The 25,510-nt window shown below is 44.5% G+C and overlaps 3 protein-coding genes across 7 annotated transcripts in view; 2 read left to right on the top strand and 1 right to left on the bottom strand.

Moving 5' to 3' along the window:
• Positions 1-25,510, top strand: part of LOC121690338 (zinc-binding protein A33-like) — a 698,440-nt gene that overhangs the window by 413,247 nt on the left and 259,683 nt on the right. The window lies entirely within an intron of this gene.
• LOC121690097 overlaps positions 1-25,510 on the top strand; it is a 790,202-nt gene that overhangs the window by 537,906 nt on the left and 226,786 nt on the right. The gene's annotated exons all lie outside the window — the stretch shown is intronic.
• il1rapl1a (interleukin 1 receptor accessory protein-like 1a) overlaps positions 6,934-25,510 on the bottom strand; it is a 77,355-nt gene continuing 58,778 nt past the window's right edge. Inside the window, exons 7-12 of one of the 2 annotated variants that reach the window (XM_042070645.1) lie at positions 23,178-23,307; positions 20,657-20,802; positions 9,380-9,523; positions 8,898-9,065; positions 8,362-8,397; positions 6,934-7,896 (exon numbers count right to left, since the gene is read on the bottom strand). In XM_042070645.1, the coding sequence (XP_041926579.1) occupies positions 7,040-7,896; positions 8,362-8,397; positions 8,898-9,065; positions 9,380-9,523; positions 20,657-20,802; positions 23,178-23,307 (1,481 nt within the window). In that variant the 3' untranslated portion in view covers positions 6,934-7,039. The remainder of the gene's footprint in view (positions 7,897-8,361; positions 8,398-8,897; positions 9,066-9,379; positions 9,524-20,656; positions 20,803-23,177; positions 23,308-25,510) is intronic. The other variant, XM_042070653.1, reaches the window with a different exon arrangement.

Below are 25,510 nucleotides of genomic sequence, written 5' to 3'. Positions count from 1 at the left end.
GGATGACTGGAAAGCACTCACCGCCTGACCTCAAATCAGTGAATTGCAGTGGTGAAGTTGGTGAGATGAACGTCTGCATCATGTGTGCAACACGGCTGAGACGAGGGGGAGCAAGTACTGCACCTTATCAGTGATAAGCATGACAGCATGCTGGTTACACACACACACAAGCTGGACCGGTAAGACATGCAATAAGGGCTGATATAAACCCTCATACACTCTTATATGGGTTGGGCATGTCAGATAGTGTGTAAATAGTAGGTGAGATGGACTGAGTGATTAGCAGAATAAGTAGCTAAATCAGACCTGCCAGATTAGAGAAGCTGGCACCAGATAGATAGATAGATAGATAGATACTTTATTGATCCCCAAGGGGAAATTCAAGAATGAATAAATTTTTATGTGGTTTGGAACCTCAACACATCAAACACACAGGCCGTTTATCTTGTAGACAAAACGGTATTCTGTTGACCATATCTGTTTTTCATCCAAAGCATTACCTGATATGGACACAAAGACATCCAAATCCATCTTCCTCATATTGGCGTGTTATATAGTCCATCTGTGCCTCTTGAGAGGAAATGGAGCACATTTGATGTGGAGATACAGCCATACGTGAGACAGTATGTGCAGCAGGATGCAGGCCTATGGGTATAGATGCTACTGTAGAATGAGCTGTCATTACTCACTCGGCACACTCAGCCATAGTCAAGTCAAGTCAAGTCAAGTCAAGTTTATTTATATAGCACATTTCATACACAGAGGTCATTCAATGTGCTTTACATAAACAAAACCAAACGATAATAACAAATAAAAGCATAGAAGGGCAATATAGTCAAAGAATAGTTAAAAGGTAAAGATCATAATAAAAGGAAAACATAAAACACAAGGTAAAATCATTTAAAAATAAAGAATAATTAGTAAGCAAAAACAAAGGCAAAAGTAGTAAAAAAAGTAATAAAAGACAAAGTAGAATAATTATCGAGGCAGATTCAGAATTTGTAACTCGGCACAGTTAGCAGAAAGCGTCTGAGAACAGTTTGGTCTTAAGTCTAGATTTAAAACTGGCTACAGTTGGGGCCTTTTTAATGTCATCCGAAAGTTGGTTCCACAGCTGAGCCGCATAGCAGCTAAAAGCTGCTTCACCATGTTTAGTTCTAACTGTAGGTTTTACTAGCAGGTTTTTCACCTGGGACCTGAGAGGACGAGAAGGTGTGTACTGCTGAAGCATGTCTGACAAGTATTTAGGTCCTGCTCCATTTACTGATTTATAAACAAGCAATAGTGCTTTAAAGTCAATTCTGTGACTTACTGGAAGCCAGTGCAAGGACTTAAGAATTGGAGTAATGTGGTCAGTTCTTTTAGTTTTTGTTAGAGTCCTAGCTGCTGCATTTTGTATCACCTGAAGCTGTTTAATAGTCTTTTTAGGAAGGCCTGTGAACAGTCCATTGCAGTAATCAACCCTGCTGGAGATAAATGCATGAATGAGTTTTTCTAAGTCATGTTTTGACATCAGCCCTCTGAGTTTGACAATATTTTTGAGGTGGTAAAAAGCTGATTTAGTTATCGCTTTCATGTGGCTGTTGAAATTTAGATCACTGTCAATTAATACACCAAGGTTTTTAACAGTATCCTTTGCCTTCAACCCTTTTGTGTCAAGGAGAGTGGCAACCCTAAGTCTTTCCTCATTTTTACCAAATATAATTACTTCAGTTTTTTCTTTGTTCAGCTGAAGAAAATTTTGAGACATCCAGGTGTTGATTTGTTCTATACACTGACACATAGATTCAAGAGGACCATAGTTGTTTGGTGATAGAGCTAAGTAAATGTGTGTGTCATCTGCATAGCTATGATATGAAATCAAATTATTTTGAATGATTTGTCCAAGTGGGAGCATATAGAGGTTGAATAATAGTGGCCCCAAGATCGACCCCTGGGGAACACCACAGGTCAAGGACGTTGGTGTTGAGGTACAGTTTCCGATGGCAACAAAGAAGCTCCTTTCTTGTAGATATGATTTTAGCCAGCTGATAACTATGCCTGTAAATCCAACCCAGTGTTCTAGTCTGTGTAGTAAAATATTGTGATCAACAGTGTCAAATGCTGCACTAAGGTCCAGTAGCACTAGGACTGATGTTTTACCTGAATCTGTGTTGAGGCGTATGTCATTGGAAACTTTAATGAGAGCTGTTTCAGTGCTGTGATTTGCCCGAAAACCAGACTGAAAGTAATCAAAATACCCATTTGATGTTAGGAAGGTGGTTAATTGATTAAAGACTACTTTTTCAATAATTTTGCCAATAAAAGGTAGATTGGATATGGGCCTGTAATTGTTTAGCATGGAGGCATCCAGGTTATTCTTCTTGAGAAGTGGCTTTACAACAGCTGTTTTCAGTGACTTAGGAAAAGTGCCAGACAGCAATGATACATTTACAATTTGAAGGACATCCGCCGCTATGAGGTGAAAAACAGTTTTGAAGAAATTGGTAGGCAGAGTGTCTAAGACACATGTGGAAGGGCTGAGATTCTGTACCGTTTTTTCAAGTGTTTCGTAGTCTATCAAGCTGAACTCTGACATCAAGTTTAGTTTCCCTCTGTTTGTTGCTGGAAGTTCAGGTTGTTGAATTTGTAATTGAGCAGATATGTTGAGTCTGATTTTGTCAATTTTACCTTTAAAAAAAGATGAAAACTCATTGCATTTATTAGTTGAGAGAAGTTCAGGCGCTAATTGTGAGGGGGGATTTGTTAACTTATCAACAGTTGAAAATAGAATACGAGTGTTATTTGAACTTCTATTGATAATGTTAGAAAAGAAAGACTGTCTTGCTTTGCATATTTCAGAGTTATATGTGCGGAGCATCTCTTTATGGATTTCATAGTGGATCTGAAGTTTGTATTTACGCCATTTTCTTTCAGTCTTCCTACACTCTCTTTTTAGAAGTTTAACTGCTGGATTTTGCCTCCATGGTGCTTTCTGTTTGTCCTTAACTTTCTTGAATTGTAATGGAGCAATGTCATCCATAATGTTTGCCATTTTTGCATTAAAGTGATCAAATAAGTCTTCAGAGTCTGACAGTTGACTTGACTTTAGTGAAAGTGCTTGCTCAAAGAGAGCACTTGTCTGATCATTTATGATTCTCCTTTTTACCATCATAGCTGTGTTTTGAGTGTGTGGGGACATAGACACATCAAAGAACACGCAAAAATGATCAGATAAGGCCAGGTCTTTAACAGCTGTAGAGACATCGAGACCCTTTGTGATAACAAGGTCGAGGGTATGGCCGGGAGAGTGTGTTGGCCCCTGTACATGCTGTGTTAGGGAGAAAGTATCGATTAGTGCAATGAATTCCTTGGCATAATTGTTTTCAGGATTATCCACATGCAAGTTTAGATCCCCTGATATAATAAGACAGTCATACTCTATGCAAACAACTGATAGCAGTTCACCTAGCTCTTCAAGAAAAACTTTAGCTGAATGTTTTGGAGGCCTGTAAATTGTCAGTAATAAAATCTGAGGAGAAGACTTAATGCATGCACACAGATATTCAAATGAAGTAAAGTCACCGAATGACGACTGATTGCACTGAAAAGACGTCTTGAAAATTGTGGCTATCCCCCCACCTCTTTTATTTGCTCTGGTAGCACTCAAAAAACTGAAGTTTGGGGGAGCTGATTCGATGAGAGTAGCAGCACTGTTTGCTTGATCTAACCATGTCTCAGTTAAAAGTAAAAAATCAAGGTTGTGTGTGCAAATTAGATCATGAATTAAGAATGATTTGTTTGAAAGAGATCTGATATTTAGGAGTGCTAGTTTTGTTAGTTTAAGTGTTGGGGAAATATGATCCATGGGGGAAATCTGAGGTTGATGTGGTACGGGTAGGAGATTGGACTGGTTTACCCTATAAGCTCGATGCATTTGTGTTCTATTTCTTGTCAATACAGGAATAGAGAATGTCATGGGCTTACTGGGTCCCGGCATGTTCTCAAAACTACTGTCAGTACCATTTATATTGCAGGGACCCTGAGAATATCATGCAATACAGTCATCATATAATTGTCCCCTGCTGCTGCCATCTGTATTTTCCACTGCACATTCCATGCTATATGCCGGCTGAGAAAATGAACTAAGAGGTTGCTGCTGCTTAAGAGATCCTTCTAAACGGGGAGGGGGAGGGCGAGGGGGTGGAGGTGCCCTTCGCTTCTTTGGTGCTAATGATCTTGGGCTAGTAAAACTCTGCATGGCTACTGGTAGCAGTCTCTCCATTCTTGCAGGGAACATCATGTGCTTGGGTGGGGATGGTGATGGGTATTCAGGGGATCCTGTGGAGTTTGAGTGGGTGGTGGGATGAAGGGGTGGGGATGGGGATGGGAGATTAGGGGGGTTTGTGTGGCCTGGGGAGTTTGATTGGGTGGGGACGTAATTGGGTGTGGGTGGTGATGGGAAATCAAGGAGGTTGGGGTTGAAAATTGAAAATTGGCTGGCTCATTTAAAGTAAAAAACTAACCACTAAAGTTTCAGATTTAAATGTACTGGTTTCACTGTCTTTGCTAAACTAGCTTGTAAATGAAATAAAAGAATGAAAAAGAGTGGAAATTGCTAAAAGGATAGGTGAAGCAGGAGCCATAGGATATGAAAGCCCTTTTACACTCAAATAAAGGGTGTCGTGTGTGGAAATAACTGTTACAGCATTTCACCACCAGATGGTAGTATAACCATTGTTTCTGTAACAAAAATGAAGCCCCAAGCCATGAACACAAGCTGTGTGGGTCCTTGCTTTAATCAACACCGCTGCGTAGGTGTAGGATCCTAAGAGAATAGTCTCACCACAGCCTCCAAACACTATGGGTGAAGCCTGGCTCATATCATGGGTTATATCAGTCCTAGTGTTCCTACTGTCCTACTAGTCCTGTACCATCCTTTTTGTACTTATTAGGATGCCTACAATTCACGTGCTATGCTTTGTGTACTTATTAGGATTCCTGCAATTCACGTGCTATGCTTTGTGTACTTATTAGGATTCCTGCAATTCACGTTCTATACTTTGTGCACAGTGCACTATATAATACTAATCTGCCTCATTCCGCTGTGACTTTGCCTTTCAAGAGATCATTTTCCCTCCTTAGTGGTATCTCAAGCACACCCACTGGCCTGCCTGCAGTCACACACATTATTAAACCATCACTCAGTTCTGGAGACGGTCCTTTTTTCTTTCAATCAGGCAAATATCACACATTTGCTCAAGTATCCTCAATCCAGCTGAAGTGAAGAGCTGTAGACCTGTCACCCCTCCTCCCTTTTTGTCGAAGGTTCTTGAGAAAGTAAAAGGCGTAAAAGCAAGTATGTTAGGAATGCTGATCTAAGGTGTATGGAAGCCTAGGTCACTTATTGGATCTGCACCTTGCTTTCTTAATTTCATGATCTACATCCCCTAATGCACACTACAGTCCTCCTCTGAGTGTCTTTATGTAAACCTTCCATCAACACCAACAGACTTTCTGGAATCCAAAAAGTGTTGAAAGACTCATCTGTTCACCTTGTATCTAATTAATTCATGTTACAGGGTTGTGTATGGAATATTTATGGTTGTTGTTATTGTTCTGTTAAATGGGTTTAATCTATATTTGTATTCTATATATTTAGGCTACATGGCTTTACTTTTAATCTAATCTAATCTCTGTGTGTGTGTGTGTGTGTGTGTGTGTGTGTGTGTGTGTGTGTGTGTGTGTGTGTGTGTGTGTGTGTGTGTGTGTGTGTACTTATCCTGAGAAAATAAACAACACACAGAAAGCGAGAGGTCCATTGTCTGGTTTTAATGATCAGTGCATGACTAAGGAAACATAAGTATGAGAATTCTCTTAAAGAAAGAGCCCAATCCTTCCTCATGTGGAGTGCTGTGAAATCATATAAAGCTTCTTATAAATATTAGTTATAGTATATACGGCTGAGTATGTGACGCCCCTGTAGGCCCTAAAGCATTTCCCTTTAAATTAAACTCACTTTTCTCAAACATGACTTACTTAACACCAAAACCTGGATAAGAAGGCCATTGTTTAAAACAACTTCTATTATAGACACAAATTTATGGTCAGAAAATGAATATCAACCCCCCATATAGTACTGTATACTAAAACATCATAATCCATTCGCCAGTCCATTCCCCTGCCCATCCCAGTATAAGACATTTCTCTTATAAAAATATAGGTTTTTCTTCTCTATAAAATACTCTGGGGGGACATCAGCTTAGTTGGTTATTGGTGTCATCCCACAACGAGAGTCTGTGTGAAAACAGATGAAGCCAATAAGACAGAGATAAAGAAAGAGAGAAAGAGAAAGGGAGAGAGAGATAGAGATTTCTGGCTTCTTTATAATCTTTTTGCATAATCTATATATTTATTTCCTCTGTAAAACAGAACTGAAACTTACAGCCCCAAAATAGAAACTTAATGTTTTAGTCCCCTATTGGCAGGTAAGGAATTCCTCAAAACTTCACAAAGTCTAGAAGACAAAAAATCAACAAGAAAAGAAACCAAAAAAGTCATTCCACAGGCAAACTCTAACATCATGACCCAACCAAAACCAAAAACAGCCGAAGGAAATAAAACAAAATACTGCAGTTTTAAGAAAATCATCCCAAACAAATTTAAGTTAATACAAGTTTAAAAAGATAAACAGGAAGACAGCGATGCTACAAAAATAGCAAATACTGTACAGTACCCTGTTTTCCATCGTCATTATTTCATTCTGTGTGTGAGAACATGATGTGACTTCAATCAACTCAGTCAACCAGTGGCCTTGGTATGCAGATATACACACTCTCTCTAAAACACACACACACACACACACACACACAATATGTTTATAGCTTCTCGAGTCAGGAGTTTGTGACAATCCAACCATTGTAGGAATGTGGATCTGTGTATAGTTTGTGTATATGTGTGTGTTTGTGTGTGAGTGGTGTGAGTTTTCATTTATGTGTAATGTATGTGTGTGTGTGTGTGTGTGTGTGTGTGTGTGTGTGTGTGTGTGGCCCCTCTGTGGTCACCAGATGACACTGGACACGCTGGTCTCCCGTGGCAACAGCGGCAGTATGGCATGGTGATTGGCATAGGGCTGGTCAAGGCTGCGCTGTCTCTGGGGCCGGCCCTTGCCCAGCGTGTGTGTGTTGTGTGTGTTGTGCGAGTGACCATGTGTGTGCGTGTGTGTGTGCTGTCCGTTGAGCAGCGTGAGTGGTATGTTGCAGTAGGTGTGCTGTGGGGGCAGAGTTCCGGTGCGGGTCAGCGCGGGCACCTCGTAGGGCAGCTCGTAGTTGCGATGCTGCGTCAGGTTGGCGGGCGCCTGCGGCTGGTAGGGGTTCTTCTGGCGCAGCAGCGTGGCGTGGTAGCGCTCCACCGCCCCCACCCCTCGCAGAGAGGTCAGCGACGAGGAGCGCAGGTCCGGCGGGGCCGCCGACGTCGCCGTGGCCACCACTGCCGGGGCCGCCGCCGTCGCCATGGAGACGGCCGAGACGCCGCGCAGGTCGGCGAAGGGCCCCGCCTCGCTGGCGTCCAGCGGCTGGCGCCGGGCCGGGCGCGGGGGCGGCCGGCGGAAGGGCATCTCCAGGCGGAGGCTCTTCCAGAAGCGCGAGCTGGGCTTGGAGCTGGCCTCTCCGGTCCAGTGCAGGACGCTCAGGGCCTTGATGCCCTGCTTGAGCGCCTCCACCTCCTGGTAGTTGATGAGGCCGCGGAGGGGCGCGCACTCGATCAGGATGACCTTGATGTCGCCGGACGCCAGCATGTTGCGGAGACGCGCCTCCAGCTCGAAGACGCTCCACCCGCGACGCAGCACGTAACCGGGGGTCAGCACGATGATCAGACGCCGGCTCTGGTCAACGCAGCGCGCCACGTCCTCAATGTAGGCTACTCACACACACACATACGCATGCACAGGCGCACACATACACGCAAACACGCACAAACAGGCACACAGACACACACACACATGCATGCACAGGCGCACACATACACGCAAACACGCATGCACAGACACACACAAAAGAAAAAGAATGGGGTTAATGACCTTACAGCAAAACCAAACACCAAACAAACCACAGAAATGAATAAATGCACAGAAATCCAAATGCACAGAAATCCAAAGAAAGAAACTGAATATTTGCTTTCTCTCTGTCTTTCACCATCACTGGTGTGGTCAGCCATGTTCATTTGCATGTGTGTGATTCAGTAGCTGTGATACTGCAATGTAGAGATGATAGCTTTGAACATAATTTAAGCAGAGGTACTAGGAAAAAGTCTGTAAAGTAATTGTAACCTGTGTGTGTGTGTGTGTGTGTGTGTTTGTGAGAACAGCATGGAGAGGAGCAGTACCTCTAAGCAGATGTGAATCATCTTCTACGCTCAGACCTAAACACAGAGACAGCTTTCATTTCAGATCACACACACATTCACACACACACACACACACACACACACACACACACACACACACACACACACACACACAAACATATATACATACAAACACATGGATTCTATACATGCACACCTACAAACAGAGTCAGACACACACACACACAGACCCATGAGCATGCATGTACGCACACAAAAAGTATACATATATAGTCAAACAGCATGCATACACATATGCACAAAGAGAGTGTGTGTGTATGTATGTGTGTGTGTGTGTGTGTGTGTGTGTGTGTTTGTTGTGTACTGACGTGAAATTTTATAAGAGCATCATCAGCCTGACTTACCTGCCATTCTACATTCATTTCCAGTACAATACACACACACACACACACACACACATACACAAAAACACACAAAACATGCCAGCACAGACACACACACAAAAACACACAAAACATGCCAGCACAGACACACGCACACATACACACACTTACTTCCTGTGGGGATGAGGTCCCTGTCGGGGATGAAGAGTTTGTACCCATAATGCCGTTCGAGCACCTCAGGGAGGATGTGCACGGCAAAGTTCTCCTCCTCCTCAAGCTCCTCCCCCCACTGAGGTTCCGCCTTGCTGTAGGACAGGTACGCATCGTAGTCCTTATCCTCTGAGAGGGAGAGAGAGAGAGAGGGAGGGAGGGAGAGAGAGAGAGGGTGAGAGAGAAGGAGGGGAGAGAGAGTGAGAGAGTGTGTGTATGTGTGTGTGTGTGAGAGAGAGAGAAAGAGAGAGAGTTGGTGTGTTTTAAGACTTCTCAACTAGACAAGTGTGTGTGTGTATGTGCATGAATGCATGACTGTTTTTGCATACGTCTGGCTGCATGCGCGATGCAATGAATTGACGGTCAAAATTCAAAAGACCACAGTAAATTTGAATATGACCGTCAACTCATTCGAATGTCTCTCAGCAACCGTGTTTCCTCACCCATGTCTGGTTCCTCACTGCCAAAGTACTGCCTGTAGCAGAGGAGGATGTCCAGCTTGCAGCACTTGTACAGAGACAGGAGGAGTCCCAGCACCAACAGCACTGCACCCAGCCCTCCAGCCAGCTCCACCGTATACATCAGCTCTGATCAGGAGAGGGGGGGGGGAGAGAGAGAAAGAGAGAGAGATGGAGAGGGAGAGAGGAGAAGAGAGGGGGGCACAGGGAGAGGGAGGGAAGGAGGGATATATGAGAGAGAGAGATAAAGAGAAGGAGGGAAGAGAGAGAGGTTTAATACTGATTTATTTAACAAGTATTCACATTTTTACATTACTGAAGTCTTGAAACACATAATGCATGGGAATATCCAGCATAATGTTGGATTCACGATCGTTTTGCGTTGTGTTTTAGTTCGGATGTCTGTACTGAAGATGGTCAATAAAGCTTGACGGCTGGATCAGGATCGGTGATTAAAAGAATTTATTGTAGATGGTACAACACTCACTAACCGAGCACAGGCTAAGTCTCAAACAGTAAAACTGCACAGAGTCTAACAGGTGTGGTAGTTAGTAGAAGCGGGCTGCTGCTGAGCGTCTTGGCATAAGATGCTCCCCGAGTCGCTTCCTCGATCCGTCTCGAAGTCCAAACCTGAGACAAAGCCTGTTATACTAAAATCATATCAACGTAAATCATGCCAACGTGGAAGGTACCAGCCATAGCTCAAAAATAATAGGAAAAGTACTAGCCCTGAAAACAGAATAACAAGGTGATATCTCATTCTGCCCATGCTATGACTACGGCCAGGAACATGGCAGTCTGACCTGTTGATGGTAAATCCTATGTGCAGCCACACAGGCGCCTAAGGATTAGAACTAGGGAGTGAAACAATGGCATGTACCTCTCCACGTCTCTACTACACACAAAAGTAACACAAAAGTAACACAGATGAACACATCAGAATACATACAGAAATACCCCAGATTTCTACAGTCCCCCCTCTTGATCAATTAAAAAACACAGATTTTTATAGATCATACAAAACAAATAAAAGGAATCTGATGTGGTCTAAAGAACAGAGGACAAACCAAGAGTGGACGGTCGGTGGTAGGTCAGAGCGTCTGCCCATATGAAGTTCAGGTTGGACAGACTGAGGTTTCCATTGAACAGTCAGGTGAAGTGGTCCTTATTCCCCTTCCCCCGATGATGCGTGTTCCAGGTGGGACGCCAGGAAGCACGGTCGTCACTAATGCACTAGCCCCTGTGTGTGTGGACAGTATGCATATTCCTATCTTCCCCCTAATTGGCAAGGCTCTTGTTATTTATCTTATGTTGTTCCAGCTGTGAGGATTGTGGGGAGGGAACATTCATACACCCTAGGACTAAGCGTGACGCTTTTGGGGGTCACAGTACTGTTGCAACCCCGACACAGAGATTCTTTGCCGCTTTAATTCCAATTTATGGCCTAACTGTGGCGCTTGATGAGATTAGAGATCTGGTACACATTGTTGATGTAGTAGCTAATGACACTGCACGTGCTCTTTCAGACATTAACCGAGAACTGTATGCAGTAAGACAGGTTGCCCTTCAGAATAGACTCTGCCTGGACGTGGTTTTGGCCAGTAAGGGAGGTGCTTGTGCTCTGATTGGACAGGAATGCTGTACTTATGTGCCTGACTCGACCGGTAATGTCTCCAATTACATCAAAGATATTTACGCCCACGTGCAGCAGCTTAAGCGGGATAATGGTAGCTGGTCCCTGGGAGGTTGGTTGAGTAGCTGGGGTGGGCCCCTGTTTGCTCAGATTGTCCAGTTCATTATGCCCCTGCTCATTCCCATCTTTGTCATCTACTTAGCAATCCAAGTGGTGTTGTGTATCATTAAGCGTGCCACCACTACCAATCCAAGATTGGCCCCTGTTAGAGTACCTCCTGCCCAGCCTCGGGATGAACCGAGGATGTGGGTTTGATTCCTTTCCTTTTTAATTTTTTTATGTGTGAGACAATCCTCCGGAACGAAATCAGTTATTATGTTTTTCTTTTAAGACACCGGCACTTCCTCCTTTTCGAAGTGCTAGAGAAGTAATCTTTAGCCTGTGCTCGGTTAGTGAGTGTTGTACCATCTACAATAAATTCTTTTAATCACCGATCCTGATCCAGCCGTCAAGCTTTATTGACCATCTTCAGTACAGACATCCGAACTAAAACACAACGCAAAACGATCGTGAATCCAACATTTGGTGCCGTGACCCGGATGCAAGAGGAGGGGGAAGACGAGAACATCCATTCGGCGAGGTCAGACTGAGTCTTCGGGTTCAAACAGACGTCGAGGGCAGATTTTGAAACTTCACATCTGTAAGAAGAGTCTACTTTGGGGCCCCGGGCTGACGTGACCAACCCCAGCTGGAAGCCTACCAAGAGGGAGGACGCTGTGCGCGTGTGCACCCGCCGCAGTGAAGAAACTCTGACCAGGTGAAAGCAAAGAGTTTTTTTCTCCTCTGTGCGTGAAAAGAACCAAGAGTAAAGTTAAAAAATAAACATAATTTAGGGAGTAAATTAGAACTTTTTTGATTTAAAGCTGCACATTAATGAGAGTATTGAAGTTTGTGTCATTAAGTGTTTTGACAAGTAACGTACCTATATCAATGATTGATTAGCGCTAGATGTCATTTGATATCAGAAGTTTTCCGGAAAAAAGTAAACGGTTGAAGTGTACACATATTTTGGGTAATTGGAATAGATTCGTGAACGAATTAAAAGAAGTAATCGATTAACTACGGACAAGCTTGGGGGATTAAAGCTTTTCTTTTTCTGTACTGCCATTACATGCTGAGCTGTGTGAGTTTTGGGATAAAAGCTGTGTGGGTTTTGTGATAAATGCTGTGCGGGTGCCGAAGAGAAAATAGAAGGAGTTACTGTTGCTACAGTCATTATTGTTGCTGAAGTGAACTGTGTGGTTGTTTCTCAAGGTCTTTGTTTAGTTTAATGGCCTAGGACTAAACTTAGCGTTACAGTGATACGGAGAGGAGACAAAATCACCAGAGGGGGGTGTTTTGGTTGTGCAGTAGGTGAAAAGTGGAATAGGGTTTCCAACCTATGTTTTTGTTGACTTGGTCAACTGTGAATTTAACGAGAGATCGTTAAAGGTGTGAGTGAGACGTTAAGTCTTTGTCGTTGTCCAGCCGGTTTTGGGGAGAAAGGAAATAGTCTGAGTTAATTGGAACTGACACTGGTGAAAGTTATTGTTGTGGCTTCATGCTGTGAGTAAAATAATTTGCCAGGTTCCGGAGCGAGAGAGATAAGGAGAGAGTGTTTTCTTTTCCCTGGCGGGAGCAGCGAGCGTGTGTGTGTGAGTGTGTGGAAAAAAAGGAGAAGGACAGAGAGAGAGAGAGGTTTTTTTCTCTGGCCAAAGCAGAATCGCAAAAGTTGGCACTAAAACATCACACACTACTGACAAATTTAAGTAAAAAGTTTAAATAAAGGACCTCGTCCTTGTACGAACACATAGTCTAATTCGTATGGCTTCGGGCCCCAATAATAATTTGGAACAAGACATTGTGCAAGAGAGTAAGAAATCAGAGATGGTTCGCGGGCGCAATAAGCAAAAAGAAGATAAGCAAGCAGCTGACCATGATGAGGAGGAAGTGAAGCCTCAGCAGGAGGAGACATTCGCTGAAATACAAGATTATGTGTCAGATTGGATGGCGAAGAAATTTCAATTGGGCAAATTTGAGGAAAAATTGAGAAAAATTGATCCAGCATCTATTGTCCAGGGGCGCTGGCCACCTAAGAAGGTTCGTGAGGTGTATTTGAGTTGGAAAAAGCACAACAGACATCGTGAGCCCTATGCCTTTTTGTTAATGAGCCAGCTAAGGCGATCCTTTATGGGGGCTATGCGGGCATCCTGTTCGCAGGAGGTGGATGCCGAAAAACACCGTACTACATGTCTGGCAGAAGAATTGAAATCTCAGGCAGGGAAAGCTGGCAAGAGGTTGCAGACGGCCGCAATTGTGGAAGAGTCATTGAGAAGGAAGATACAAGAATTGGAGACAGAAATTCGAGACAAACCTTGGAGAAGTGAGATGGAGAATCCGACACTGCACGTCTTGGACCCAGCAGCGCCACCTGCCATGGTGGAGGCTTCTGGAAGTGCAGTGGACATCTCTGACACTATTGAGCTGGGAGGCAGTTTCATCGCACACTATCCGGCTATTGGAGGTCTGTTTGAGCCAATGAACAGCACCCCACCTGGCGGGTACCAACAGCCGACAGGGAGAGGCCCCTGTTACCAACAATCTACAGCTGATGCTCAAGCCAGCATGGGCCTAGCAACAGGCCCTGGCCTCTACACTTCATATGTGACCCACTACCAACAACCTGCTCAACCCCAGCAGGGCCAATTTCAGCCACTGGCCACTGCTACAGCACCCACTCCAACACCATCCATGCTGTTACCAGCGCCACCTGCAACCAATCCCCAATACCTGTCGCCCGAACAAGCCAACCAAGCACCAGCGAATGATGACGCAACTGCTGTCCCCGTGACTGACGCCCCATCCACATCTGATGCAAGCCAGGGAGCGGCGGCTCCCGTAATTAAGCCCAAGACCAAGAGGCGCAGACCACCAGCAGAGGGATGGGATGTCTGGGATGAATCAGCTGATGAGGCCCTCATATGCCCAGTACGCACAGTAGCCAACGCTGATGGTGTGTCTGTGTTCTACCAACCAGCAAAGGGCGACGAAATCCAGAAGTGGTCCGCTGCCATACAACACCCTCGGCATACCTGGACGAAGAAAAAAGAACTCAAGGAGATGAGAGACCTGCACCCTTTTGACGCATTGAAGATCCTACATCGTTACGTTACTGCCTTGCTTGAAGGCAACTACCAAAAGACCTGGCAGTCGTAAAAGTGAAAGCACACACAAGGCAAGACACCCTTGAGGCAAGAGGCAATGCATTGGCGGATGCGGCGTCAAGAACAGCCGCAAGAAAAAGAGAGGGAGGGGATAACGAAACGACTAACGAGAATGGACAGGGAAATGGAAACACGGACGGATCTAACGGTAACAGGAATTTTTTTGAAAATGACAAAGAGAAATGCATGATGAGAGTGACCAAGAAGATCAAGGAAACATCTGAAGAGGGAAAACGGGAAAGTTTGGCCAACATCAAAGACATGCAGAACAGTGCAAGCCGAGAAGAGAAGTGGACTTGGATTGAAAATGCGGCGAAGCTCCATGACGACAACCTGTGGAGGTTTGGAACAAGAACAGTGGCTCCAGAAAGTCTTCTGCCATACCTGGCGACGCAAATTCATTCGCTTGGACACGTGGGAGTGGAAAAAATGAGGAACAGATTCATACAGGTCTGGTGGGCTCCAAAGTTCACAGTGACGGCCAGGGACATCGTCAAGCGGTGTGCCACCTGTCGGCAAAACAACCACGACAGAAAGGTCAAGCTGCCAACATTGAAAACACCTGCTCCACCAGGGCCTTTCAGAGTTCTTCAGATAGATTACATCACCCTTCCAAAGTGCAAAGGCTATCGCGACGTTCTGATTGTCCTGTGCAAGTTTTCTAGGTGGATCGAGGCGTTCCCTGCACGATCCGGAACTGCACTACACACTGCCAAAGTCCTCGTGAAAGACATCATTCCACGATACGGATTGCCGGAACAGATCTGCTCAGACAACGGAACACACTTCACTGGAGCAGTCTGCGCGGAGGTGGCCCGCATGCTGAATGTGCAATGGTCCCTGAACTGCCCTTACCACCCAGAATCCTCTGGGCAGGTGGAGAGAGCCAACCGGACGCTGAAGGAACGACTGGCCAAGAAACATCAAGAAGGCATTCCTTGGGTTGACGCCTTACCAACAGTCCTGTGTAGCATGCGTGCTACAAGCAACAGGGACACAGGACTCAGCCCATTTGAGATCGTGACTGGCAGGCCTTTCTCAGCACCAGGCACGATTGATCTGAGGAAAGCCGACATCCACCTGACATCAGATGCAATGCTGAACTACTGTGTGCAATTGACAGAAGCGGTCCAGACAGCGGCTAACCAAGTGAAAGAGGCCTGGGGAGACCCCCCGGAAGGTGGGCACTCCCTAGTGCCAGGTCAGTGAGTGATGATTCACAAGCCCCAAAGGTTAGCGCTAGAAGCGAAGTACGATGGGCCGTATCAGATCTTGTTGATAACACAGTCGGCAGTAAAGGTCCAGGGCAAAACCAAATGGATACACGCGAGCCACTGCAAACTAGTTGATCCGCCGGAAACATGACACGCCGAGCAGGGTACGAATTATATCTGATTTTCCGCCCGTCTTCTTTTTAGAAATAGGGTGTAGACCAGGGAGGAAGATTCACGGAAGACTTTCATTTTGACGGTGGATTTGTTGTTTTCACGGGAGGTCAGAGGAAAAAATGAAAAGGGTAGGGACACCAGTGTAGAATCTTTCCCTGTAAAACCGAGCCTGCTTGGAGTGTTGTGCTAATTGACTCTTGGTGACACAAACTCATGCTCAGAAAGGTGATAGACTTGGACAAGTCTTACCTGTTTTTTTTATTACTGGCATTAGCCATTATCTAATTCAGGAGTGATTACATATACCTGTGAAATGTTTAATCATTATGTGCTTGCATGTTATATTGTTAATCAATACTATAACTTGATTATATATTACATTTAATCATTATATGATTGTTCTCACTGCAACCATGACTATCCTCCAACTGATACTGCTCTTTACTTTCACTCCACATGTACCCATGAAGTTGCTTGAAGCCACGGACATCATCCAGGACAGAGACTTTTGCCTTTGAACTGAACTGTTGCCTGCCGGTCTCCTTCACTTCTCCCCAAAAAGACTCTGTTTCCCAAAGGAATCCTCAACTCCATCGTTCTCTAACAGCGATCAGCTCACTGAATTCTGTGTTGTGTAACTGTTGTTGTGTGCCTTCTTTATCAACTGGAAAATGTCACCGAGAATGTTATCCTGTGTCACCTGGTTATTGTTACTGATACTCTGTATGACAGCCATCATGATGTGCACAAGGACAACACTTTTCTGAAGACGGCTCATGGGTTAGCCCAGGCCAAGCGTAAGCATTCGTGTTGGGTATGCGGGTTAATGCCATCTGCCTCTGAAGTGTATCCTTACATAGCCATCCCCTTTACCATCCCAGAGTATGTAGCAGCCTTTAACAGTACTACAAATGGTTCCCCTGATGACATCTTTCCCTAAGTCTAACAGGTGTGGTAGTTAGTAGAAGCGGGCTGCTGCTGAGCGTCTTGGCATAAGATGCTCCCCGAGTCGCTTCCTCGATCCGTCTCGAAGTCCAAACCTGAGACAAAGCCTGTTATACTAAAATCATATCAACGTAAATCATGCCAACGTGGAAGGTACCAGCCATAGCTCAAAAATAATAGGAAAAGTACTAGCCCTGAAAACAGAATAACAAGGTGATATCTCATTCTGCCCATGCTATGACTACGGCCAGGAACATGGCAGTCTGACCTGTTGATGGTAAATCCTATGTGCAGCCACACAGGCGCCTAAGGATTAGAACTAGGGAGTGAAACAATGGCATGTACCTCTCCACGTCTCTACTACACACAAAAGTAACACAAAAGTAACACAGAGGAACACATCAGAATACATACAGAAATACCCCAGATTTCTACAGTAGACATCCTATATGATCTACATGTATGACATCCACTATACTGTAGACATCCTATATGATCTACATGTATGACATCCACTATAAACATCCTTTATGATCTACATACTGTATGACATCCACCATAGACATCCTATATGATCTACATGTATGACATCCACTATACTGTAGACATCCTATATGATCTACATGTATGACATCCACTATAAACATCCTTTATGATCTACATACTGTATGACATCCACCATAGACATCCTATATGATCTACACGTATGACATCCACTATACTGTAGACATCATATATGATCTACACGTATGACATCCACCATAGACATCATATGATCTACACATACTGTATGACATCCACCATAGACATCCTATATGATCTACACATACTGTATGTGTGGTACATGAAGGATAGACACTTATAAGGACCCTTCTACATGGTACATGAAGGATAGGTAAGGGATAATGTATAGAACGCCGGTCATTATTGGGAAAATAAGTCCCGACAGGGCGAACCGGACCCCGACGCGCAGCGGAGGGGTCTTGTCCCGCCCTGTCGGGACTTATTTTCCCAATAATGAACGGCGTTCTATACATTATCCCACTTATTACACGGCTACTTGCCCAAACGAAACAATAAACTCCCCACGATGTGACTCTTTAGCCTACATAGCCTAGGCTATAGCCTATTTGTTACCGTTTCATCATGGCTTTTGGTGAGAAACAAATAGTTCGACAACAGCACACACTGAACTTGAATCAAACATTCTTTAGAACACAGCTGATCAACCGTTCGCTTTCACTTTTGAATGAAGTTCCAGTCCTTGCGTAGTGATATGAAAGACGTGAAATAGAAGCACAAAGCCCATTTTCCTTGACAGCGGTCTGTTATACTTAGCAACGGTCTGTTATTGAGAATTAGCAGACCACCGAACGTTGGGAAGGCTCATTCAAGTGAATGGAGCATTCTTCAGCATTATGAATATATTATATGGACCCTTTTTCTGCAGCCTCCAAGACGCATACACCCCATCAGTTACTGAGAGAGGGGCTCTTCATGAAATGACAGGCTACTTCATTCAACAGTATGGAGGACACAATGTCAGGCTACTTCATTCAACAGTATGGAGGATGCTGTGACAGCTTGCAAGCAGGGGACACGGCCATACGAGGTGTGGTTGTTGAAATTGTTACTCTAATTTAGTTGTAATCAAGACAGCTAGTCATACTGTATTAATCATTGTGCTATATGTACAACGTGTAGATGAGATGTTGCAGTGTGTAAGTACAAATCGTTCAAAATGAAGCTGGAATATTCATCTGCAGTAACAGGTTCAATAGCCATGCCACACATACCTAACATGGCATGTTAAGCATACACCCATTAGGCAATACACCTGAAACTGAGAGGGGATCAGAAAGAGAAAGGAAACAAGGGAGAGATGGAAGGAACTAGATGAAGAGAAAGAGAAAGGGACAGGTAAGGAGAAGAAGAGAGGGAAGAAAGAAAGAAAGAGACAGAGAGGGGTTGCATGTGGCCTATACAGTATTTTTCTGCTGTCAATTTTCCCTTGAGCTTTCCTTTCATGTTTCTCAAAAACGCATCAGCAATCTGCACTTCCTCTTGTCGTGCCTTTAAGGCACGCTTGAACTGAACTGCACTGAAACAAGAGGACACAGAGAGAAAGAGGTGGAAAAGAGAGAGAGATACAGAGATGATGATGATGAAGGTGGTGTTGCTGCTGCTGATGATGATGGTGGTGATGGTGATGATGATGATGGTGATGATGATGGTGGTGATGATGACGGTGATAATGATGGTGATAATGATGGTGATGCTGATGATGATAATGATGATTGTGCTGCTGATGATGATGATGGTGCTGCTGCTGCTGCTGCTGATGATGATGGAGTGATGTAGCAGGAGTTCTGTAGTTAGAGAGTAACAGGAGTGATGTAGTTAGAGAGTAACAGGAGTGAGTTAGAGAGTAACAGGAGTGATGTAGTTAGAGTGACATGAGTGATGTAGTTAGAGAGTAGCAGGAGTGATGTAGTTAGAGAGTAACATGAGTGATGTAGTTAGAGAGTAACAGGAGTGATGTAGTTAGAGAGTAGCAGGAGTGATGTAGTTAGAGAGTAACATGAGTGATGTAGTTAGAGTAGCAGGAGTGATGTAGTTACAGAGTAGCAGGAGTGATGTAGTTAGAGAGTAACATGAGTGATGTAGTTAGAGAGTATCAGGAGTGATGTAGTTAGAGTAGCAGGAGTGAGTTAGAGAGTAACAGGAGTGATGTAGTTAGAGTATAACAGGAGTGATGTAGTTAGAGATTAACGGGAGTGATGTAGTTAGAGTAACAGGAGTGATGTAGTTAGAGTATAACAGGAGTGATGTAGTTAGAGATTAACGGGAGTGATGTAGTTAGAGAGTAACAGGAGTGAGTTAGAGAGTAACAGGTGTGATATATTATTGTTAGAGTAAGTCATTCTCTACTAGTCCTAGTCCTCCAAATGCTGGGATTTTTCTGTCACTATAAAAAATGCTCTCATGTTCAGTGGCCATTTCTCCCTCCACTCCTCTCCCTCTCCCCCTTCCCCCTTCTCTCTTTCCCTCTCTAAATTTCCCTCTCAATCTCGCTATTGCCATCTCCCTCTCTAAATTTCCCTCTCAATCTCGCTATTGCCATCTCCCTCTCTAAATTTTTCTAAATCTCTCTCTCGCCGTCTCTTTTTCATGTTTGTCATAAATAAACATGACTCAGACTTTATGGAGCAAGGATGAGAGAGAGAGAGAGAGAGAGAGAGAGAGAGAGAGAGAGAGAGAGAGAGAGAGAGAGAGAGAGAGAGAGAGAGAGCAGTGTTTGTGCTCTAAAGGATTAATCTCCACATATTCTGTCTTCCTGAAGGCCCTTTAAACAGGAAATGAGATGGAACTGAGCTGTCTTCAAAGCTGCCTGTTTAATAAGAGAACACTCTGATGGTCGTAATGTATGCTCAAAGGACTGCACTGCATTAGAGAGCAGGAGAGGGAGATGGAGAGAGAGAGAGAGGGAGGGAAAAGAGAGAGAGAGGCTTTCTCTGAAGAAGAGGATGACAAGTCTCCTCAGAAAAGTGGACGTCAGAGTGTGAGTGTGTGTGTGTGGGATGGTGTGTGTAAGAGAAAGTGTGTGTTGACACTGCGGATTCAGCTTATTTTGGAGAGGCTGGAGGTGGCTGAGTGTGGGTGTTGTTTGTATAAGCATGTAGGCCTCTTTTTCCTCTACCCATACGCATGCCATTACATTATTCTGTGTGTGTGTGTGTGTGTGTGTGTGAGAGAGAAAGAGAGAGAGAGAGAGAGAGAGAGAGAGACAGAGAGAGAGAGAGACAGAGACAGAGAGAGAGATGAGTATATGAGTATTTTGTGTAGTGAGTGTAGTTTGTGTGGGAGTGTTTGTGAGTGTGTAGTGTACATGTATGTGGGTGTAGTGTGGGTTTGTGTCTGTGTGTGTCTGTGTGTGTCTGTGTGTGTCTGTGTGTGTGTGTGTGTGTGTGTGTGTGTGTGTGTGTGTGTGTGCGTGTGTGTGTGTGCGTGTGAATGTATGTGTGGTTGTTACCTCGTCTGGTGATTATGACACTGGCGTATCTCTTTCCAACAGCATTCTCAGCGTAGCATGAGTAGTTTCCTAAATCCTCCTCCTCCAGGAAGTCGATGGTCAGGGACACGGCCACCTCCTTCTCCCCCAGATGCTCCTGGACCAGCCTGGCAGGAACCGACAGAAGCAAATGATCACCGATTCACCAATTGTCCCTCCATCCTATTGCATCAGTCATTTACTAGTTTTGTGTTAATGGACAGGAAGTGTCTCTGGCAGGTCTAAGTGAACTCCAGAGGCCACAGCATCAGGACATGATCCAGCTGACTCAAGCTGGTGACGGGGCACCAGGTATCTTTCCGGGCAGCATTCCTTAGTATTGTGGTTCTGGCACACTCATACTCATCTATTTTTAATCCTCAGTAGGCAAATATGCATGTTCATCCAATCAGAAGACATGGAACTGGTTGTGTGGTTGCCGAGCAACATTGCAAAAAGAAATTGCCCCATGCATCACCACCTCAAACCATAAGGAGCTTCTGTTGCAATAACTGAATTAAAATAGTGTCTATAATACATAATTACTTCCTGTTACGAGTTCAGCCATAACCATGAATCACGACTACCAGTAACCCAAAACCCTAGAGCTAATCATACACTCCACCTACAACTCCAAGCATGAGTAACACACAGAGCAGGAGAGAGAGCAGGTGTTAGGCTTTTGTTTGGGGTGTTGCCATTTATTATGCAACTACTGTTGAGACAAACTGATACATATGGCTCACATTAAAATGCAAAGGAGGGCACAGAACACTGAGCAAGGGTAAACAAAAACACTGACACGCCAGGAAATCACACACGGACATTTACACAAACAACTCCAAAGCATTGACAGATGTACACACTAACATAAAAGAACAAAACAAGTACATAATGAAACATCAAACATTACAGTATAGACATATAATTAACTATGAATCACTGTTACTCAAACACACTACGCATCATGGGGTGGACTAGAACACTACATAACACTATTACACACAGGGGGAAGTGCCCCACCCCCACGCACGCTACAGCATGAACCAACGCACCAAGCCTCTGAGGTCAGTGTCCGTATATCGGCTACTCTGGTCAAGGAGCCACGACGTGAACGAGGTCCATGCGACGTGTTACAGTCCTTGTGTAAAGTGTAAAGTCCCACTACATATTTGTTTCAAACATTCAGTAAAAAACAGCTGATTCTTATAAGCTCAACTCTTCAGGCAGGTAGGTGATTAGTAAAGTCACTGGTTTTAGGTTCACATGCAGAACCAATACATGGTAGGTCTTCTACATTCTGAACGCAGGTTTCCCATCTCTGGCTATGAGGATTGCAATAGCACTGCGCTGTTGAGTAATATGAAGCATCGAAATGAGACATGATTAGGCATCTGAGAGTGAGTGTTAACACCAGTCTGAATTGACACTGAAGGAGGGGGGGGGGCATAACACAGCAATTATGTCACCATGTCATACCATCAACGAGCTAATCGTCCATGGGGACCCAGGTAGGAGTCTGACATGAGGTCATTTCCTGAACCCACTCCCCAAGCACTAGAAACACTCAGAAACACTAAATGCAAAATGACGACGCCCTTTCCTTGTCTCTACCGTAACACATGTAAAGATATAGCCATAGACACCAAATGCATCACAATCCATAGCAATACCACTGCATTTGTTATCATTCTCCAATGTCCCTTTGTGGCGGAGTGGAGAGTTGTGTGCCTTGTACTTCTGGGTACCATATGAGAGTTTCTCCATTCTCCATTGGCACCAAAATGACCAGGTATAAAACATGGAGCGCTGCTACATTAAGACAAGATAGAGAGAGAAAGAGAGAGAGAGAGAGAGAGAGAGAGCGAGAGAGAGAGAGAGAGAGAGAGAGAGAGAGAGAGAGAGAGAGAGAGATGGAGAGGCAGAAAAGACATGATGTAAGAGAGGTTGATAGATTAATTGTGGGAGTGAGAGAGAGAGAGAGAGAGAGAGAGAGAGAGAGAGAGAGAGAGAGAGAGAGGGGAGTAAAACGGAAGAGTTGGAGGGAGGAAATGGTGTTGGTCCAGCAGCTCAGAGACCATCACAAGAGCTTTTTATAGTGGGAGCCATGGAAACAGAGAAAGAGATGGAGGGAGAGAGAGACGAACAAATGGGGGAGGGTGGAGAGAAAGAATAAGAGAGAGAGAGAGAGAGAGAGAGAGAGAGAGAGGAAGCCAAGGTTTAGAGTGTCTATAGATAACTATCAGAGGGGATTCAACATTTAGAGTCTCTTTAGATAACTATCTGAGAGTTGGACTGTTTTATCTATTCACCAAGACAGGAGAGAGGGAGGGAGGAAAGGCTGAGGGAGGGAGGGAGAGAGAGAGGGAGAAACAGGAAAAAAGGGTGTGTGTGTGGGGGGGTGAAGGTTAATAGATATCAGTGGTGCTGGTTAGTCAGTGTGTAAAGCTGTGTGTGTGTGTGTGGGGGGGGGGGGGGTGAGTGTGTGTGTGTGTGTGCTCACCTCATCTCACTCTCTCTGATGCGTGTTTGGTCCATGTCCTCGATGAAGCGGTCTCCTTTCAGCCAGTAGAGCACTGGACTCATGTCACTGTAGCCAAACCAGGCCCAACACGTCAGGTTCACCACACTTCCTGTAGGCGGAAAACATCAACTTATTGAGGACACCAATCATATCATACGAACATCACATCATACACATAGAACATCACATCATACACACGGAACATCACATCATACACACAGAACATCACATCATACACATACAACATCACATCATACACACGGAACATCACATCATATGCACAGAACATCACATCATACACATAGGACATCACATCATACACATAGAACATCACATCATACACACAGAACATCACATCATACACATAGAACATCACATCATACACACGGAACATCACATCATATGTACAGAACCTCACATTATACACATGGAACATCACATCATACACACGGAACATCACATCATACACATAGAACATCACATCATACACACGGAACATCACATCATACACATACAACATCACATCATACACACGGAACATCACATCATATGCACAGAACCTCACATTATACACATAGAACATCACATTATACACACAGAACATCCCATAATATGCACAGTATCACCCAGTGTCACATATCTGCCAGAGGCACAGGAGAGTAGCTGAAGTGAATTGGTTCTTATGTAACCAAATATCTAATGCATCATGCACTGTATAACTGCAGTGTATAGGTTTTGATATATTCCTATATCTGATGTATCATGAACTAATATAAAATGGAATAAACGAATATAAAAGGGTAGGTCCCCCCCCCGTCAGTGGATATCAAGAGGTGCCAGTGATTAAAATGACAAAAGTCATGGACAGAATCTCAGTGTTTCCCATCTGAGGTCTGATCATAACACCAGTAACTTCAAACTCAAACTCAAATAGCCAATCAGTACAACTCTTATTAAACCCTTTGGAAAGACACGATGCAGTCAGGGGATTTGAACAATGTCAGGACAAATCAACATCAGTCACTCAGTACCCATCAGTCAGGCACATCCACATAACATAACTAAGCTCTATCCCCTATGCCACCCATGGACTTACAGTATGGAGTAGGTATGTGAGGACTGTTGCACATGCAGCCACATGGGGGAGCTCTTGAGCTATAGAGGGGAAGGTAGCCGAGGAGAAGAGAGGATGGCCACACGCACAAACAACAAAACACACACAGAAGGGCAGCGAGACAGGCAGACAGATGTACAGACAGATAGACAGAAACAGAGACAGACAGGCAGACAGAGAGAGAGACAGACAGACAGACAGAGAGAGAGAGAGAGAGACAGACAGACAGAGAGAGAGAGAGCAGACAGACAGAGACAGACAGAAAGACAGACAGAAAGAGAGAGAGAGAGAGAGAGAGAGATACAGAAAGAGAGAGAGAGAACAGACAGACAGAGACAGGCAGAAAGAGAGAGAGAGAGAGAGAGAGAGAGAGAGACTACATATAGGTAGACAGAGGGACAGAGACATACAGTATGGATGGATGCAGCACTGCATGAAATTCCCGCTGCTACCCAGTCCCATCCTATTCCCCTTTACAGTGATACACACTCACTAGGAGATGCTCCTTATTCTCCTTACAATAATACTGTACACACTCACTAGGAGATGGTCCTACAAACTCTCCTTACAGTGATACACACTCACTAGGAGATGGTCCCTCGCTCCTTATCCCAACTTCCTGCAGTAGTGTATTATATCTTAGGCATTGACGCACAGAAGAGAGATAGAGCAAGAGGAGGAAGAGATGAGAAGAGGAGGAGGAGGGGGAGAGAGAGAGACCGAGGAGAGAGAGGAGAGGAGAGGAGGAAGAGGAATATAGGATGAAGAGGAGGGGGGAGAGAGGGATAGAGAAGAGGGGGTGAAAGAGAGTGCAAGTGCATGGTGAGAGACAGAGTAGGGGAAGGAAAAGATGGAGGGAGGGAATGAGTTGATGGAGAAAAGGAAGGAAATACATCAGAGTGAAATATGCCACCAATGCAGCTTTGTGCACAACATCATTTCTAATACATGGCGGCAGCTTTCCATGAGTGGGTTCCTCTCTCCCTGTGTGTGTGTGTGTGTGTGTGTGTGTGTGTGTGTGTGTGTGTGTGTGTGTGTGTGTGTGTGTGAGAGAGAGAGAGTGTGTTTGTGTGTGTGTGTGTGTGTTTGTGTGTGTCAGGCATGATGGGAAAGGACACTCTCAAGGACACTCTCAAGGTCGCATAGGGACGAAGAGAAGTTACATTCCTTTACTGTATGTACTACAGGAATACACACA

This window comes from Alosa sapidissima, chromosome 2 (genome assembly GCF_018492685.1).
Source record: "Alosa sapidissima isolate fAloSap1 chromosome 2, fAloSap1.pri, whole genome shotgun sequence".
Lineage (NCBI taxonomy): Eukaryota > Metazoa > Chordata > Actinopteri > Clupeiformes > Clupeidae > Alosa > Alosa sapidissima.
The sequence above is the reverse complement of the archived record's forward strand: the minus strand, read 5'-3'. Positions and strand labels throughout refer to the sequence as shown.